Below are 18,787 nucleotides of genomic sequence, written 5' to 3' on the forward strand. Positions count from 1 at the left end.
AATTATGGAATAGTCTTCCGGACACCATAAAACAAGCTCAAACAGTGAATTTATTTAAGACAAAGTTAAAAACACATTTATTTTTGCATTAGCCTTCAGAATACTTCTTTCTATATCAACTTAATTTTGCTTTTGTATTTACTTCACATCTCTATTAACTTTTACTTCTCTTTTGTTTTCATCTCAAAGCGCATATATAGGGACTTCTCTGTGATTGTGATATGCGCACTACAAAAATTGTTCATTATTATCATTACTCGCACTGTGTGCGTGCACCCAGTCACATCTAAAAGTGCGTGTGTCGTCCTGACGGGGTGGGGTGCGTGCGTACCGTCCTGACGGACTGCGTATGCGGACTGCGTATGTGCGACTGTGTATCATCCTTACAGTGTTGATCCGTGGATAGTTGAAGTCACTGTATGCTCTATGCATTGTTGTGTGCACGGTTCACAGCTCCACGGTGCATCTGTAGAGAACACTCTTTTTAACGACTCACAGTTGCAACAATGAGCCTGAACATACCAGTTGGAATTTCTCTGCGGTCCCACCGCTCTGCTTCGGCTGCTTGGTGGGCTAATCACAGCTATCACCGAGTATGGCAACGCAAGGCGCTCTTGACTGATGGGTACAAGCACCGGGGCTTCTCGTCGGTTTCTTCAGGCCGGTCTTGGGCCTTTCTTGCACCACCAACTCGTCCAAGAAACCCGTTTGAAGTACGTCAGGCTAAGCCTTGGGTTAACGGCTTCTTGTCTTCATACGCTGTTCAAAACAAGGTATAATAGATTAGATTAGATTATAATTATTTATTCAACCAACGTGAAAGAGTTAAAAACCAAAAACATCGGAAATTGTAGTGTACCTCGAGTACCTACTTGTTCTACAACGTTGTCATGGATACAAACAGGCTCGTTGGTGTTCTTATGTTTCCTAAGCCCACAATCAACTCATTGGTTTTGTCTACATTTAATATAAATTGTTTTCCTCGCACCATTTAACAACGGAAGTAATCTGAGCACGATAAGCACTTTCATCGTCATTTTGAATAAAACCAATTATAGTTGTACCATCTGCAAACTTAACGACAAGCGAATTGGGGTTGGTTGCGTTACAATCATGAGTATACAATGAATATAAAAGTGGTGACGGGAATGTTTAGACTTGTAGGCGACTTATAGCGTGAATCTATAAGTTTTGGGTTAGTGCTGTATTAAATATTTCATTATAACAATGACTGAATTGTTGAAAAAATAAAACAATAGCAAACTCTCTTAATGTCCACTGGCTACTAAAACAGTTTTTTTGTGAAGCCATTACACAATCATGACTACCATATAAACTGATACTCTTGTGTACGCATCCCTGCATGGCCAATAGGTTATTTAAAATGGTGTTCCACATGGTTCTGTTTGGGTCCGTCTTACGCTTGTTATTAGGGAGCTTTCATTTCGGGACGGTAGGGCATACAGGACGGAAGGTAACATAACGCGGTGGTCTGGATGCTCACGCTCCCGCTCACGTCCCAAACTACGATACAACCTGGGAAGCGGCAGCCAGGGGATCACCTAAAAGGGGTTGTGATTAAACGTCAAGTAGTTAACCACAAGGGAAACTGCAGTTTTAAGTAGGATTTGAAACTTTGCATGGTTGAAGTTAAAAAGAGGTGCATGCGGTAACACCATGTGAATATCTCTGTTTGAGTAGTGTTGTTTCTGAAAAGAACCGATGGTTAACGACTAAAGGTTTCAATCAGTAAGCTCTGATTGTCTTCAGGGGAAGCTCAAGATGATTTAGTTTTGAAAATAGTTTTTGGTTTCCTGTTCTCGTTACAGGTCGCAGCCTTGTCTAAAGATGACACCCGTGGCGTCGTAGCGGTAACCTGGTCCGACGGTGAGAAACAAGACTATCCGTTTATCTGGCTCCGGGACAACTGTTTCTGCAGCCAGTGCTACCACTCCGAATCACAGTGCCGTCTCTCATTCAGCGATCTCGATATAACCGCCTGCCCGGAATCGGTCGAAACCATCGATGGTGGAGACACTGTGCGGATAACGTGGAACCAACACCACCATACGGATCTTAACTCCGTATGGCTCCGTACGTTCCGATTCGACGAGGAACCGTTGGATGATATCAGCTCGCCCGTTCAGAAGCTATGGAGCGCCGAAGTGGCGACTACTTTACCGGTGTTTGAATTTGACGAGGTCCTCACTGATGACACAGTTTTGTTTGAGTTCCTGAAGGCGTTCAATGAAGTGGGCATAGCTAAGGTAAATGGGGTCCCGACGAAGACGAAACAAATTCCAGTCCTTGCCAAAAGAGTTGGACCGATGGTGGACACAAGCTTCGGGTAGGTTTTACATTCTAACGTCAGTTAATAATGTGCACACCGGGTTTTGACTTGGGTTTCCAAAAACTAAGTTTAAACTGTATTTCTTAACTACCCAAAATACAGAGTTTTGCAACCGGTTTGTGGATCTAGTTTGTGGGGTACTGATACTATTGTTGTGTAATAATTCCCTTGTGGGGTGTTTTACACAATTGAACAATATTGACCCCACAAGGAAATTATTACACAACAATAGTATCAGTACGCTCACCCACGTAAGCTCACGAAACTCATCTCTTCCTCGTGGTCTTAATGCCCATTTGCCTATTGTAGAAATCCAAATCTGCTCCAAATTCCACACGTAGGTTGAGGGCGCTCTTGCCCCTTCCTTAACAGAGGATGCTTGATGTCTTTCGTCTCCGTTACCTATCTCAATATTGGGGATATACATGGGTTCCTGGGTAGAAGTTGATTGTGTATGAAAAAAGCATTTTGAGCGCCTGGGTTGCCCATGTTGTAAATGTCATTTGCTCAGAGACCAGCTGCCGTTTTACGAAACGCTAGGATTAATCTTATCTCGAGTTAGAACGAGTAACTCGTTTTAACTTTAAGGATGGGTTCAATACGTCCTAAAGTCTAAGAATATAGAAATGATCTCGTCCTTTAAGTCCTAAGATTAAATCTTAAGTTGGGTAAAGTTTGGTGAAGTCGACGGCAGGGCAAAAAATGTATGGACATTTATATTGCGCAGTGACCTATATAAACATACTCTACTGCGCTTTACAAGGAATTAAACAAAATGCAGAAAAAAACCAACAAATACACAAACAGAGCAAGAATGAATTAAACGGGTGAAGTAAACAAATTTGTGTTTTTAAACTTAGATTTATATACACTAAGTGAAGAATTCAAGGTGGGAGATTATTCCAAAGATTTGGAGCGGCGTATAAAACATGCCCGATCACCCTAAGTAACCCTAGATTTCCGAAGAACTCCTGAGACGGTTGGTTGATTGAGACTAAGAGAGTACAGAGGGATTTCATGGTTGTGATTTCTTGAATGTACGTTGGTTCCAAACCTTGCATGGCTTTGTTGTTACTTTATTAGGATGGTTCAACCTCTGAAACAAGGCGGTTACCAAGAGGAGAATCTTGACCCCGAGCGTGTCCTCTCCTACACCAACCTCGGGCTGCAGCTTCACACGGATATGAGCTGTCTCAGTGAACCGCCAGCCGTACGTACATGACGTATTGAGATTTTGTTTGATTATTGTTTTGAATGCGAGATTGCATAAAACCACTAGATGGCCCCTTCAAACTGATTTGGACACACACAAAAAACCGGTTTTCTAGTTTGAAACAAACAAAACCTCGCTCGATTTCACCACTAATAATAATATGAAGCATTTATAGCGCTCTACGGAGAACAGAGCGCTTAACATGAGACTATGACAACAAAAGAAAGACAAACAAACTAGGTGGGTGGGGAAACAGAAATGTCTTGAGGAGGCTTTTGAACACAGGCAACGAGATGGCCTTTCGCAGATCCGCGGGGAGCTCATTCCACAGGCGAGGGGCAGCTATGGAGAATGAGCTATCCCCAGCTTTCCGTCTAGTTCTAGGAACAGAAAGCCGAGTCTGATCAGGGCCCAATTTCATGGCTCTGCTTACCGTAAGCACAGAATCGGCGCTTACGGAAGCAGGGAATTCTGTGCTTACGGCAAGCGTATTTCACGGGTTAGCGGCGAATTTGGGCTTCTGCGCGTGCGTACTTCACGTTACTAGGCATTCTACGCTTACAAGGCTAGCGTAGAAATTCGGCGCTTGCACGTAAGCGGGGAATCGCGATCGTAAGCGCAGAATTCGGCGGTAAGCAGAGCCATGAAATTGGGCCCAGCTGATGAGCGGAGTCGTTGCCTGTATGCATCAGCAGTATTGTAGTTGTGGGAATTAACACGTTCAACCAGATATATATAGCTCTATGGTTTCAGACCATACCTGGTTGCATGGGTTTTTCCCCTGAAATAATCCACGTGGTGCTGGCCGACGTGATTTAAACCTGGGTTTTAGAGTTGGAAGGCGAGGAAAGCTACGCCAAACAGACCGCACGTTTTGTTTTGCAGTGTTCAGAGTTTATATTGCCAACCTAAACAAAAATCAGGATTTGCTGTTAAAGAATTACCTTTTTTTAACCGATTGAGAAGAAGAAACAAATCACCGTATTGAAAAGCACTACGACAGTGGCGGCAATTTCGTATAGTACAGAAACACAAATTGCAAACCAACCACCCAAATGCCTCGTGCCGATTTTCAACCGTAGATGGCGTTTTTCCATTGCATCAAAGCGTCTGATGACGATGGTGGTTACAATCAGTTCTCGGACGGCTTCAAGGCTGCTGATTTGTTGAGGCAAAAGGACCCCGAAGCGTTTCAAATGCTGTGCACCAATCAGCAAGTGTTTCGACTCGTTGGGGAGGAGCCTCATGTAGGGGGATTCGACCATCACGCATATCACACTACAATTAAGTAAGTAGTAAGAGGGTAGCCTAGGTGCAGAGGGCTCTATTTTATGGGAAACTATACAACATAGACTGGTCCCCTGTTTTTACCCGCCAAAAGACAGGTATTGGTTTTACAGAGCCAGTGATTTCATTGGATACATTGATTGCATTGGATGATTGTTCCGATTGGTCCGAGGCGGCGTTTTGCAGCTGTACTGCAAAAACTGATGTGTCAAATTGTTTCTTCCTGGTATCTATATGTGACAACACCAACTTGGTGTTATTTTATCCCTGGTGAAATATAATCACCAAGAGAACCAATTTAACTCCCGCAGTTTTTGCAGTGTGCACTTTCGGTGGTGTGCATTTATGAATCTAGGTGAAAGGTGATTATGGACGAGGATTGACCTAGGCTTGAGGCCACTCTCTGGCGTTATTCACGAGCCTCGAAGTTTTTCAGGCCAGTTAGGAGGGTTGCAGAGGGCTCTAATTTATGCGAAATTGTAAAACAGTTAGACTGGTCCCCTGTGTTTATCCACAAGGATAGAGATGGATATTGGTAGTGATTTCTTGGATTACTGATTTTAGTCGATAAAGTGCAGTGACGTGAGCTGTGTTTTGGTGACGGTCCGAGGTATGGTTTGGCACCTGCACTCTCGGTCGTTACGTTTGAATAATTAATGTTGTACAAATGTGATTATCGACGGGGATTAAAGTAGATTCAGGACAGATCTCTGGCGTAATTCACGCGCCTCGATAACAGACGTCAATTATTATAATCACCTTAACTACTTGTAAATAATTGGGTGATATTTTTTAAAACTACTGTATAGGTTGGACCACGAGGACCAGCTGAAGAGCATACACTACAGTACACACGCCCGGCTTCCGTCAATGCGCATGGCTGTTAACAAAGTTGAGGCCATGTATAGCGCCCTCCAGAAGTTTGACAACTTCATCAACAGTCCAGAAAATGTGTTCAACGTCAAACTCAAAAGTGGTAAGTGATCTTTTCAATATTATATTCTGGGAAAATAGTTTAATGAACTTGTGTTTATTTTTGGGGGAGTTAAATGGATACCAAACAGAAATTTGATTCAACACAATGGTTTGAACAAGTTGCCTCAAAACTGAGTTTAATACATTCTATTAGATTTGAATACAGTCTGGTACCATGACTTAATAGCTTATAGTCACAATGTACTGCTTACATTTGAATTTCTCAGACTATGTCAAATGGTTCTGGCCTAGCCTTTGAATAGCAACCTCCAGATGAGCAAACCCTGGTACCATTGTGCCATACAGATCCATTCAGAAATGTGTATGGGTGTTCATCTTCTCTTTCGTCTATAAAGCAAAAATGTTTGGTCTCGATATTCTGAGGAATTCAAATTTAAGTGGCTGGTAATTTGTGATCCAGCACATCATTGTACCAGGCAATAATCAAATCTAACACTTATTGAAGTGATGAATGTAATTTGTGATGAACTTTGTTGTGTGCGTTGTGCATGACTTTAGGTGAAATGATGGTACTGAACAATCACCGTGTACTCCACGGCCGTACGGCGTTCGACGTCACCAGCGAGCGCCACCTAGAGTTGGGATACGTCCAGATGGACCACGTGACGTCGCGCATGCGTGTTCTCCAAACGAAGATGCAGAGGCTGTGTCCGAAACGGTGTCTACAGCGTACGGCTTCAGCTTCGTCTACACAAGCGAAAAGCAACTAGAAATTCAGACGCAGCCACGGCTTAGCTTTGCGCCCTCAAGTGCTGCGACCGTTTGTTAATGTGTTCGTTACGCAATGTTTGTTTTATTTTCAACAGACTGCAAGATGCTCGATTGATTGAATACAATTATTGCTTGGTGGTTGTATTTAAATTAATAATTATTCTTCTAATGTTAAATGATTTTCATTTGGGGTCCATTTTAACGGGCGGGTATACAATCGTTAATAAATTGTTAACGATCAACTTGTGTGTCCTAACATGTGCATTTATAAGATATCAAACCTGTGAACATTTTGGCTCAATCAATGTGAAAATTACCCTTCTCTAAAAGTACATTACTTTAAATGGGTTCGTTTCTTACAATGTTTCATCCTAACAACATAGCGTACGTGAAGTTTTTATGTTCATTAAATTTTGGAGAAATTACAAATGAAAGACTCTCCCTTTAAGTCCATTGATAACAAAATGTAAACAATTAGTATGACGCTAGAGAACATGACAACATCAACAACAAGTTCAAGCAATGTCAGTCTAAGAGACAGAACATATTTATTATTTATTTGTGTATCATAAATAACATCTAAACCAAACAATAAAGGAACACCTTTGTATCGGTCGAGTTGGTCTTTGAAAAGCGTTCTGTAACCGTTTGTTATAAAATGCATATGGGTAGAAGATGTTGTAAAAGTATAATACAACCAGCTACACAAATATGCCTGGAAATTGCGTGGTTTTATTTTTACCTTTCGTCGACTAACACGGTCGACTAACATTAGTTCGCATACGTAACTGTGCAATTTTGAGTGATACTTGTGTGGATCATTATATTCTACTTTTAAAACATCTTTCCAACCATACATTTCATAACAAACGGTTTCAAACGCTTTTTATAGACCAACTCGTCCAACCCAAGGCAACGTGTTCCTTTAATATTTGGCTACTTGTTTGAAATATCGTTTACAAACTGGAAAAACCGTTAGTATATTCTTTTAATTTTTTTATACTAGTATATAATCATACCCTTCTTTTACTAAAATACTATAACAATTACTACTATTGTTCTCTTCAAGTAGGCTTAAAACCTTGGTTTTGATTGGTCGATCCATAGCAACAAGAGTGTGATATAAACCAGATGCGCTGTATTTTTTTCACGAGCGCGCGTGTGATAGCATATTAATCTTCAAGCAAACTTGGCGCACAAAGTGGAACATATTGGCCGTGCAATATGGGTTTATATCACACTCTTATTGCTATGGATCGACCAATCAGAATCAAGGATTCGAGCCTACTTGAAAAGAATTAATATTATGTTTGTTGTTATTATATAAAATGAGTAGGATAGATTTTTTAGCTTTCAAACCAAACTGAAGCTTCCTAAGATTTAATTTATAATTTAATTATTTATAACTATTTATAATAAAATCGTTATTTAAAACTTATTTAATTATTAATAATATATACATATATAGTTTAGTTGTCATTCTGTTATTTAAATATCACTTATGCCCCGTTTGTGCCTGTTTTGGCTGTAATTTGTAATAAAGGTTTTTAAGATTGTTATTAATTTGGTAAATTTCTGAGTTAAAGTTTTTACTTATTAAACAATGCACATCAGAAACAAATCTTGTATTTACTTTTCATTACTTTTCGTCTCCACCGCCACGACCAGTCGCTCCATGAGACCAATGCGAACCTGGTTTGTTTGGGCTATGAATTCACCCTTCTTGATCCCTTACATACTACTTTGCTCCTTGATGAGTGAGCAGTTGCATCTTTTGCGTTTGTCTTCTTTTTGGATGGGGGACTTAGACTACTGCTAGCCCGATTGGAGTAGTAGATGAGTCAGATTGGCACGGTGTATTTTCTTCTTCAAATCAAGCGACTCCAATGAGAAAACCAAACTGGGTGGAGCGATTATCGGTCCAAGTGACCCAATCCAGAAGCAGGTTACTTGGGACTTGCACCCGGTTGAGCCCAGAGAATGACGTCAAAGCTATTTGAACGCATTAGTGGGAACCATTATGGTTGTTACGAAATAATTTCGAACTATTGCCGCTGTCAGCATGCTTATAGCTTTCGTGAAACGTTGTTTTCCTGTAAACACGTAGAAATACACCTGTGTACGAGTTTGAGTGTGGCACGACTTGGCGTGCTTACGAATTTGTGTGCGCACGAGTTGACCAATATTGGTGTCGGGTTGGCGCGGGTGTGTGAGTTGGCGTGCGTACGAAGGGACGGACATGTTTCCCCCTGGGTCGACCTGGGTGGGGAAGCAAATCGAACGCACCAATTTTTCCACCAGTTTCAACATGTCAGTCGTGCGATGGAAATCCATCTACACTTGGAATGATTTTGGAAAAAGAAACAACGGCATATAATTAATGGACGAAAACAAAGCAAACTAATTCATGGTGTGTTGAGGCATTTCATGGTGAGGTATTAAATGTTTTGTTTGCGGTAACACCATGTGTGTTTTGCCAGGTATATACATGTTTTTTTAGAACTACCTTGTCTTGCTTTAAAATTATTTTATACTACCGTGGAGTAGATTTTCGGAATTCGGGAAACGTGTTCATTTGTACTCTTTTTAAGTACAAATGGTTTAATTAAAAAAAGGATACATTTTTGGCGACTGATTAATAAAAAAGATGTGATGCGTGGTTGAAAGGGTTATAGCATAGCGCCTTTGAAGTAACTCGCATAAAGCCCGGTTCATCCTGTGTTCAACTCTTGAGAAATATTCTCAGCGAATATGTAGCTGTGACGTCAGCATTCGTATCGCATTCAGAGGAAGTATGAACCCGGCTTACACTGAAGGTGGTCGTGTTTATTTTTTATTTTCATCAAGTGGTATATTAGCGGAAAATGATTTGTACTTGTAGTTATAATGAAATCAGAGACTTGGAAACGATTACTGGTATATAAATGGCTTTTAACATCTGTCCTAACACCCCAAGGACCAATGGAATGGCCCACCGCGTGCTATAAAAGAAGTTGAATTGGGTGATTTAGGTCGCTTGTTGTTGGTTGGTCGACGGGTTAACTGTCTTGTTTTCTTCTTCTCTCGCACAAAAAGTACACTTGAAATCTATAAAAATGTCTTGTAGATTTTGGTATCTACTTTGTGTGCTTTTGTCACCTTTGCTTTCATTGCGAAGTGTGCACGCGTTTGGAAATCGAGAGCGCGGTTCGAGAGGGGTAGTTGGGCGGGGACAACCGGCCGATTGGACCGACAACATTGCCGTCAACGAGCCCGTGGTGGAGTTGAAGCACCAAGGTACCGTCGAGCACAGTCTTGAAGATCGGAGTCCTCCAGTTCACGACTCCGGGGTCTCAGGAGATAAGACCGTAACCGAGCAAGTAGAGATCCTTGCGGGGGAACGACCACCAGGACACGGTGGTGAAACCTCGCCCGACGTCAATCCATCTTCTATCGGTGACCTCTTGCGCCCCGTTCGAAGAACATCGGAGACACTTTTAGCGAAGACTCAGTCTGAGAATCATGAGATTACAGTGGAAACTCTGGATCTTGACAATGTTGAGACCATCATCAGTGCTAGCAATAAGAGAGGGAAAGCTGACTACAATGTCGAGCGAGGGGAGAGGACAAAGCTGGCGAGAAAGACCACAGAGGGTGAGACGCAGGGGAGAAAGTTACCCGTCCAACGGCGCGACAAACGGTCGATCTTGACCATACCAGGGACGCTGTGGTGCGGACCGGGCAGTGAGGCCGAACAGTACGAGAATCTTGGGGAGGATAAGGCCGCGGATTATTGCTGCCGGGAGCATGACCACTGCCCCAACATGATCGAGAGGTGGGCTTCGAAATACGGCATCTTCAACCATCGGCTGTACTCTATCAGTGACTGTGAGTGCGATAAAAGGTAAGAATATTAAGAGTAGAAAGACGGGTTAAGGTAACACAAAGAAGGGTTGCATGGTGCCTTAAAGGGTCTGGGTACTTTTTTTAAAAGAAAAAAAAAGTGTCCATAGATTTACATTAAACTAACACAGTTTGAAGATGAAAGAAAGCTTCCCTTCAAATATTACTTGTTGAGGTGCTGTAGTTTTTGAGAAATGAGTAAAACAATCTCACGAAATTTAGCCTTAAAGATGGATGTTCCTATTTTCATTTGGGAAGTGGAGAAGTGCTAAATAAAATTGGTAGCAAGTCGGTTTGTGGCTGACCTGCAAAAAAAATTATGAGAAAATCTGAAGTGTAGTCCAAAAGTATACTTGATTGGTTTTCAAGAGGTTAAGAGACTTTAAAAAAAATTGATAATTTTTGAACATTTTTTTTTTAGCATCGGTTTACTGTAGGAGTTTATTTAGTGCGGCAAACCCTGCAGTAATTTTATCACAGTTAATGTCCCCACACACACCAGAAAGTGTAAAGCATGATACACTTTCACCCTACCTCCCAAGCGTAGCGCCCCCGTGAGACACCCTTGCGGACCCCTTTACCCTTTGGCAAAGATCGGTCCCATTGGAAACTAACTTAATCGTAGAAGACCACCTGGTCAAAATTAAAAAGAGTACAACTGATCCCAATTCTTCACAATCGTGTTATTTCAATTATTTGTTTCCGAAGTAGCACAATTTAAAAGCCATCTGAATTGTGAAGGGTGCCAAATGCCCCAATTTTCAACACACCCGGTGTTCTCGTTTCGTTAAAGAACACTCAGTTGGTCTAAAGAGCCTAATTATTGCAAGCCTACTACAAATTGTCTCTCTAATTTCACTATTCTTGTGAAAGTGTAATCTTATAGTCATTTCCCCACAAATATCCTCAATGATTTGTAGTCGAGTACCTTTTTTCTAAATGGGAATTTGGACATTTTGTGAATTGCTTAAGACGCCACTGTTACTCAAATGCCACAATAGACATGGTGTGACCAATTTCATAGAGTTTCTTAAACATAAAATAATACGATTCTGTCTTCTAAGCAGAAATTAGAAGGATACAATTCACAAAATGTGCACGTGTCATGGTTGTTTGGCTGCTGACCTAAATCTGGCAAGCATAATTCTTGTGTTATACTTGGCCCCTTTTGTACTTTAAGCAGCTCTATGAAATTGGGCCATTAGCGAACTATTTTGATGGGTGATCACGTTTTAAAGTATGTAAACATCTCTCCTCTGTTACCAAACCAGGACTCAATGAAAAGTTTCCCCTTTCCTCATTTTCAACCAAGACTCATTTTTTTCGACGTGAATTAACGACCAGTGCGTGAACTTTACTCTTTTGCTCGATCCCGTCCTTGGACTTACTCGCCCATATTGGGCTCCCAGCTTTTACATCTGGGAATAAGGTTGTGTGATATTAGGTTTTTATAATACACCCTTTTCGAAACCACGGCTTCGGCTTCAGGCTCCGTCCTCTCGTCTGAAGCCCTGAGCGCGTACGCAAAGCACGCGCATTAATTGTCAGAACAACAGCGGGGCCAAGCTATCCTGAGCCGAATCTGGAGCTGAAGCCGTGGATTCGAAAAGGGCCATTATATAGTACTTGCTAAGTTGAGGGTATCGCACTTAAAGGATTCACTCCCTTTTGAATTACGGTATGTCAGAAGGAAATCGACTTGTATAAAGGTCCTTCGGGAAATACTGCTATTGGCTAACACAAAAATACCTAATTTCCCCAGATGTGTCAACATTATACATAGCAAATCAATAGTTCTGATTTGTAGTTTACTTTTATCCGTAACAGATTATACAAATGTCTCCAGGATGCTGGGACCCCAAAGGCCAAGGTCGTCTCCAAATGGTTCTTCAATCTTCTAGGTCTCTCGTGCTTTGAACTCAGTCAATCCACCGGCTGTGTGGAGTACGGTTGGTTCGGTAGCTGTCGACGCTACGGATTGGTCCGTTCGGCAAAGATCACCACTGCTAAGCCAATCAAAATCGAGGACACAGCGAAGAACGTCACAACCACTGAAATGACTTTGACGGATGCAGCAACTTCGTCTGATGCAACTTCGGTTGATGTTTCTAGTTTAGGTTCGGAATATATTGGTGCAGTTAGTAGCGTTGATTAATTGTAAAAATCCACACAACCTTAGTGGGTAAATAGATCCCCTTGTGTAGGCGTTACGCTATAGCACGGTGAGTCCACGTGCATATTTCTGACTGTCCGATGATTAGTCTTAGAGGCTCGAATGACGTCAATAAACTGAGCCTCTACGTCAGGATCCGTTCAAATGGACCTTTGACCTCGCATCTCACGTGGAGATTCGCAATCAAATCCTACAATGTTATGTTTGTACATAACAACTTATTGCATGACGCAAGTGTACAATGCACACTGCTGCATGCAGTGCTTGCAGGTGACCGAGTGCAGCCGACAAACATCACCTCGGACCAATCAAATCGTAAATATGGAAATATTAAAATTATACGTCACTGCACGTTTATCCAATGAAATTAGTGTATCCAATGAAATCATTGGTTTTGTGAATCCAGTGTCTGTCTGCGGAAAAAGACAGCAGGCGCTTTTTGACATAGTGTGACGTCATACGCAAGGGGGGTCTATTGGACCTAGACTTGATTCAAGTCCCGTTCTCGTGCGGGAGGTCCCTATAAGCATACACGCCTTCGTCAAAATGTAGCTATTGCGGTCCCGCCTGCGGAACAGGTTGGGGAATGCAGAACACCACCACGGGATTGGGACTTGAGTCAAGTCTAGTGTGGACCCCAAAATTGATCTTTATCAGGTACAATGCAAATCAAATGCAAGAATTTAATATAATAAAACATTTTCGGGTCACATAAGCAAGTACAATGCAAGTGCTTATAATTATACTCGTAGGCAAGTACAATGCAACATTTTAAAAACTTTAAATAATTGCGGGTTACTATTGGAACCGAAAAGCAATTCCTAATGCAAAAAAGATTATTGTCTTGTGTTTATAAAAAAGGTGTTTACTTCTCGTAAGGTGGTTTTTAATATGTTGGATTTTTTTTATTTAGTACCGAGATGGCTTCAAAGATAATGCACTGCATTATCCATCACGTGTAACTCAAACCAACCCCGTAAAACCAAGACTTTGCTATTATACATAGTGGGGTCATAGGTCAACAGATGCAGAACTTCTTACATTAACGTAAGATTTTTAATCATTAAAGGTACCAAAGGTAAGCCACCTTTAAGGAAATTCTTGTAAGCAAAACATAAGCTCCCTGCCATGGCTTTCTCTTGATCTGGGGAGCTGGCATTTCTGACGTACGTGGTTTGTACCAGCATTACGTCATTCAGGAAAAGTAATAATCCAATATTATCATAAAATCAAAACATGTTAAACAACTGGCTTAATAATAAGTATCAAACAATTTTAGTATACGATAAATGTATTCCTTACGTCACTTACGTCATTGAAATAAACAAAAGGTTACGTCATTTGTTTTGTAAGACATCACTGTACCGTCCAGGCCCCAATTTCATTAATTTCATAAAGCTAATTACCCGTAAGCAAATGTTTTTTGCTAGTAGTAGAAAATGTGCGTGAACATAAACGTATTCCACAATTATGATGAAGCAGAAAATTTCTCGACGTGCATGTACGTTCACCATGATTTTGCATTGTAACATCACATGTGAGCTTACTGCGGGTTAGCCAGCATTTACCCTCACGGTAAACAGCTGTAAAGGCAGTGGACACTATTGGTAAATACTCAAAATAACTATTAGCATAAAACCTTACTTGGTAACGAGTAATGGGGAGAGGTTGGTAGTAAAAAGCATTGTGAGAAACGGCTCCCTCTGAAGTATCGTAGTTTTCAAGAGCGAAGTAATTTTCCACGAATTTGATTTCGAGACCGCAGAATTAGATTTAGGGTCATGAAATCAAGCATCTGAAAACACACAACTTCATGTGACAAGGGTGTTTTTTTCTTTCATTATTATCTCGCAACTTTGACGACCAATTGAGCTCAAATTTTCACCGGTTTGTTATTCTATGCATATGTTGAGTCTTTGACGATTACCAATTGAGTCCAGTGTCTTTAAGGGACGGTTTGTTACTCGTATGCATAAAACGGCTGCATACATGTTTTATAAAACTAGGCCAAGTTGCGAACTTATTTAAACCATTCCATGGTAAAAGATTTCGCCAAAAACATTTCTAACACAACAAATTTGTGCAAGCCAAAAAAAAAAAAGATATTAGGGAGAAAAACACGACTTCAGGTTGAATACTGAAGGTTGTTTTCTTCAGAAAGAGGAGCTTGCGAACGCTTAAAGCGACAACCGCTGTCTATTAAAAAGACAGCCAGTGGTCAACGAGTCAGTGGCGTTACCGTGATTCGATTTCATACAGGTGCTTTATTTTAAACATTACAAAATATTGCTTTAAATATTGTTAAGCAGGCTAAACCAACATTAAGGCTAAAGGGTAGCTCAGTTGGTAGAGCACCGGCGCGTCAATCCTGCATGGTCGTTGGTTCGAATACCGCTCTTAATAATCTTGAGGGAACCTGTTCATTACGAACCCTTTTATAATAAAAGTGTTTAGGTTTAAAGAACTTGGTGCTAGATTTGTGGCATGGTGGACCCCCACCCCCTTCACTCTTGTGTCTCCATTGTGTTGTTGGAATCTCAAGAATTCTTGGGAGGATTCGGGGGGGGGGGTTACCAGAGGAAAACAGTGCATTGAAGTATAGGATCATGAGGGGCGGGGGACACACTTTATGACCCTCAGCTCCACATAAGGCACGGTATAGGGACAATGGTTCAACACATTCTTAATAAGCATTGGTTGCACCTCAAGCTCTTCAAATTGCAGTATAACAACCTGACCAAGTTATGCATCGTTTTGTTTTGAGAAAAGAAGAATTAGCGGTTGCTGTAGCAACAATAAAATGGTATGGCACAAGTGTTGCCTAACAATTGGTCCCTTACAGACGATGTTTGATGTTGAGGTAGCAGCCCACAAAGCATCGGCGTTCGACAGGCATTATTTGTACACAGACCAATGGTCAATGGATGAAACATCTCTTATTTTCATCATCTTTTGAAATGAAGAAAGGGGGTCAATCTAAATACCTATAGTCCAGTCGTTAATGTTATTTAACTTTTGAATCTATATGAAATTATGACTCAAATTTTTAAAAAATCTGAAAATATGACCAGTGTTGTATCTGCCAAGAATGTACAAGGTCAAAGGTCACATGGTCTGCAGCACATTCTTTGTCAAAGACACCCAGCTATAATATAGAATTCGAATTTTAGGAAAAACTCTGCTACAAGGGTCACACGTGGGTATATCGTCACTCCTTTGTTTGTATATCATTATTCTCGAAGTAAAATGCCAAGTACTGAAAGAAGATCTTTCTTCTATAAGTGGGGTCAAAGGTCAGATGGCATAATCCAAGGTGAATACCTTGACATTGTTGTTGTCAATAGAGTGGTTAAGCGGGGTATAATTCTTAAGGCAACAATTTCTCCTTTAATGTCTCGACTCGCCGGCTGTGATGTCCACCCCCGCGTTTTTTCTTCTTTCTCTTTTCTCTTCGATGTGGATGATGATGACACGTCGTTGGTGAGATGACAAACAACATGGACGACTGCTAGAGATTGCAATATAATGCAGTCTCACACTCTACGCCCGGGAAAACTGCTGGATGGGTTTAGGGTTAGGGGGACTGGCATGGAGGAACACCCGGGGCAATGCCACCACGGGGGAAGGGTGGCATGGGTTGAGAGGCGTGGCACAACCGGGGAAGCACCGGGGACGGATGGGTCGGGTTGGCTCGCTGCCTCGGTGCGTTTCAAGGCCGACTTGTCTGCAGTGTGGATGGCTGAGCGGACATTGGGAAGAGGCGATAGGGCATTGACATGTTGGCAATATTCAGCTGTGTGCAAAGGGTGACTTATATCGGGCCCCGTCTCTAACGACACCGGACAATGTGGAAAAAACAACGGGTGAGTTAATTAATTAATGTCCACCTTCATTAACATTTTTATCCTGAAGACGAGCAGAGTATACTGTTCGAAATGTCGTGTCTGGGTTTTTTTCAGAGCCAACACTTCCAGAAAGGAGATTTACACATGGTTGCACCCGCAAGTTTAATATTTATTTGTAGTTTTCCCCCTATATCCACACCAACCAAGCAACGCTTAAAAAAACCTTATTTCACCCTTCATAAAAAATGAATGTGCTTAATTACCTGTGATTAATTTATGTAAGTTACGATTGAAACCGAGTTGAGGGCGGACCGAGTTGAGGTTGGACCCACGTGGCAAGATCCTTTTTTGTAAAGGTTTTATGTTATTGAGTCTGCCCCCTTCCCTTCATCAGGCCCCACCTACACCTTCCAACTCCATTACCTGTTTGACGGTGACTCATTACAGCGTTATTTTAAAGCCATTGTACACTTTCGGAACAAAAAAAAAAATTCACAGAGTTACAAATAACCAGCAGGGTTTACACAAGGTAATGGTGAAAGACTTCTCTTAAAATAATATTATTCCATGAAATGCTTTACTTATTGAGAAAACATTAAAACAATTATTAATTCTCGATATCGAGAATTACGGATTTATTTTAAACACATGTCAGACACGGCGAAACGTCCGGAAACAAGGGTGGATTTCCCCGTTATTTTCTCCCGACTGCGATGACCGATTGAGCCTAAATTTCACAGGTTTGTTATTTTGTATATATTATAAGTTGTGATACACGAAGTGTGTGCCTTTGGACAAAACTGTTTACCAAAAGTGTCAAATGGCTTTAATTGTAGAACCTTGCGACACAGAAACTGTCATTTGTCGCCTGAGCCTTATCCACCCCTAGTTTCCCCAAACCACGCCCACATTGGAAAACGAATGACAGAATCCACCAGTTAACAAACTTCAAGGCAGTGGACACTATTGGTAATTACTCAAATTAATGATTAGCATAAAACCTACCTTGGTAATGAGTAATGGGGAGAGGTTGGTAGTAAAAAAACATTGTGAGAAACGGCTCTCTCTGAAGTCACGTAGTTTTCGATAAAGAAGTAATTTTCCACGAGTTTGATTTCGAGACCTCAAATCCTCAGGGATCAGATTTACGATTCGAGGTCTCGAAATAAAGCATATGAAAGCGGGGGTGTTTTTTCTGTCATTATCTCGACAACCAATTGAGCTCAAATTTTCACAGGTTTGTTATTTTATGCATATGCTAAAATACACCAAGTGAGAAGACTAACTACCAATAGTATCCACTGTCTTTAATGAGCCGTTGTTGAAAAACGGCTCTTGGGAATATCACGTAAAAAGCTTAGTTATGGTGCAGACATTTTGTTTTCTCTCATGTACAAAACCGTGTAAACAAAAACGTGGCTGAGAGGAAAAACATTTGATTTTATTGAGATCTGGTTCAAACACTGGAGGTGGGCGTAATGATAACACATCCATGATCATTAATCATTGATGTTATAATATTATAATTGGTAGTGCTTAAAGGAGAACCTTCAAATATCTCAAACTGTTGCTGTTTGGGATTGCTCCTTTAAAGGCATTGGACGATTAATTTTTTGGTAATGTCAAAGACTAGTATTTCACTCGGTGTATCTCAACATTATTCTTATAAAAAATAACAAACCTGTGAAAATTTGGACTCGTATGGTCGTCGAAGTTGCGAGAGAATAATAGAAAAAAAAATGCCCCCTTGTCACACGAATTTGTATGCTTGCAGATACCTTTCGAGACCTCATCTGAGGTCTCGAATTCAATTCAAATATTTTAGTGGGAAATTACTTATTTTGCAAAAACTATGTTACTTCAGAGGGAGCTGTTTCTCACAATGTTTTATACTATCAACAACTCTCCTTTGAATAAGTTTAATGCTAATAACAAATTGTTTTGAGTAATATTACTAATAGCGTCAAGTGCCTCTAAAAGAGCTGTTCATGCGAACATCCGGAGAGTTTATATTCATGTTTAATGAATAATTTGGAAAAAATCTGAGAGGCCATTCAGACAGTAACGTTTCTTAGATTCAAATTTTCTTCTGATACAGACTTGTATCTTTTAACCAAATTACTCCGAAGTGAAATGGTTCTAGAAATGCTCACTGTCGTAGTTTTTTGAGAAAGAAGTTATTTCTCACTAAAGTATTTGAATCGATTTCGAACATCTGAAAGCACGCAACTTGTGCGACAAGGTAGCCTTGCTCAAGGCAGTCGCATTATTCACTCCGAAAAGACGCCGCTGTAAACCCACAGCGTAGTGTGTATAATCGCACCGCACGA

The 18,787-nt window shown here is 41.0% G+C and overlaps 2 protein-coding genes across 2 annotated transcripts; both read left to right on the forward strand.

Annotated features, from left to right (window-relative positions):
- Positions 1-238: 238 nt before the first annotated feature.
- Positions 239-7,154, forward strand: LOC139946385 (gamma-butyrobetaine dioxygenase-like). Its single transcript, XM_071944030.1, has 6 exons — positions 239-773; positions 1,830-2,347; positions 3,434-3,560; positions 4,646-4,851; positions 5,660-5,826; positions 6,345-7,154. The coding sequence occupies exons 1-6, from the start codon at positions 507-509 to the stop codon at positions 6,554-6,556; spliced, it is 1,497 nt and encodes a 498-aa protein (XP_071800131.1). The 5' UTR covers positions 239-506; the 3' UTR covers positions 6,557-7,154.
- A 2,440-nt stretch (positions 7,155-9,594) lies between these two features.
- On the forward strand, positions 9,595-13,716 carry LOC139946392 (uncharacterized). The gene is made up of 2 exons (XM_071944037.1): positions 9,595-10,440; positions 12,267-13,716. Exons 1-2 carry the CDS (start codon positions 9,653-9,655, stop codon positions 12,592-12,594), a joined length of 1,116 nt encoding a protein of 371 aa, XP_071800138.1. The 5' UTR covers positions 9,595-9,652; the 3' UTR covers positions 12,595-13,716.
- The last annotated feature ends 5,071 nt before the right edge of the window (positions 13,717-18,787 follow it).

The sequence above is a fragment of the Asterias amurensis genome, chromosome 13 (genome assembly GCF_032118995.1).
Source record: "Asterias amurensis chromosome 13, ASM3211899v1".
Lineage (NCBI taxonomy): Eukaryota > Metazoa > Echinodermata > Asteroidea > Forcipulatida > Asteriidae > Asterias > Asterias amurensis.

Excerpts from the sequence above, each read along its gene's own strand:
- LOC139946385 (XM_071944030.1), top strand. The coding sequence starts at position 507 with ATGAGCCTGAACATACCAGTTGGAATTTCTCTGCGGTCCCACCGCTCT. Across the intron at positions 3,561-4,645 it reads GTCTCAGTGAACCGCCAGCC|ATGGCGTTTTTCCATTGCAT; the intron begins GTACGTACATGA and ends TTTCAACCGTAG. Across the intron at positions 5,827-6,344 it reads CAACGTCAAACTCAAAAGTG|GTGAAATGATGGTACTGAAC; the intron begins GTAAGTGATCTT and ends GCATGACTTTAG.
- LOC139946392 (XM_071944037.1), top strand. The coding sequence starts at position 9,653 with ATGTCTTGTAGATTTTGGTATCTACTTTGTGTGCTTTTGTCACCTTTG. Across the intron at positions 10,441-12,266 it reads GACTGTGAGTGCGATAAAAG|ATTATACAAATGTCTCCAGG; the intron begins GTAAGAATATTA and ends TATCCGTAACAG.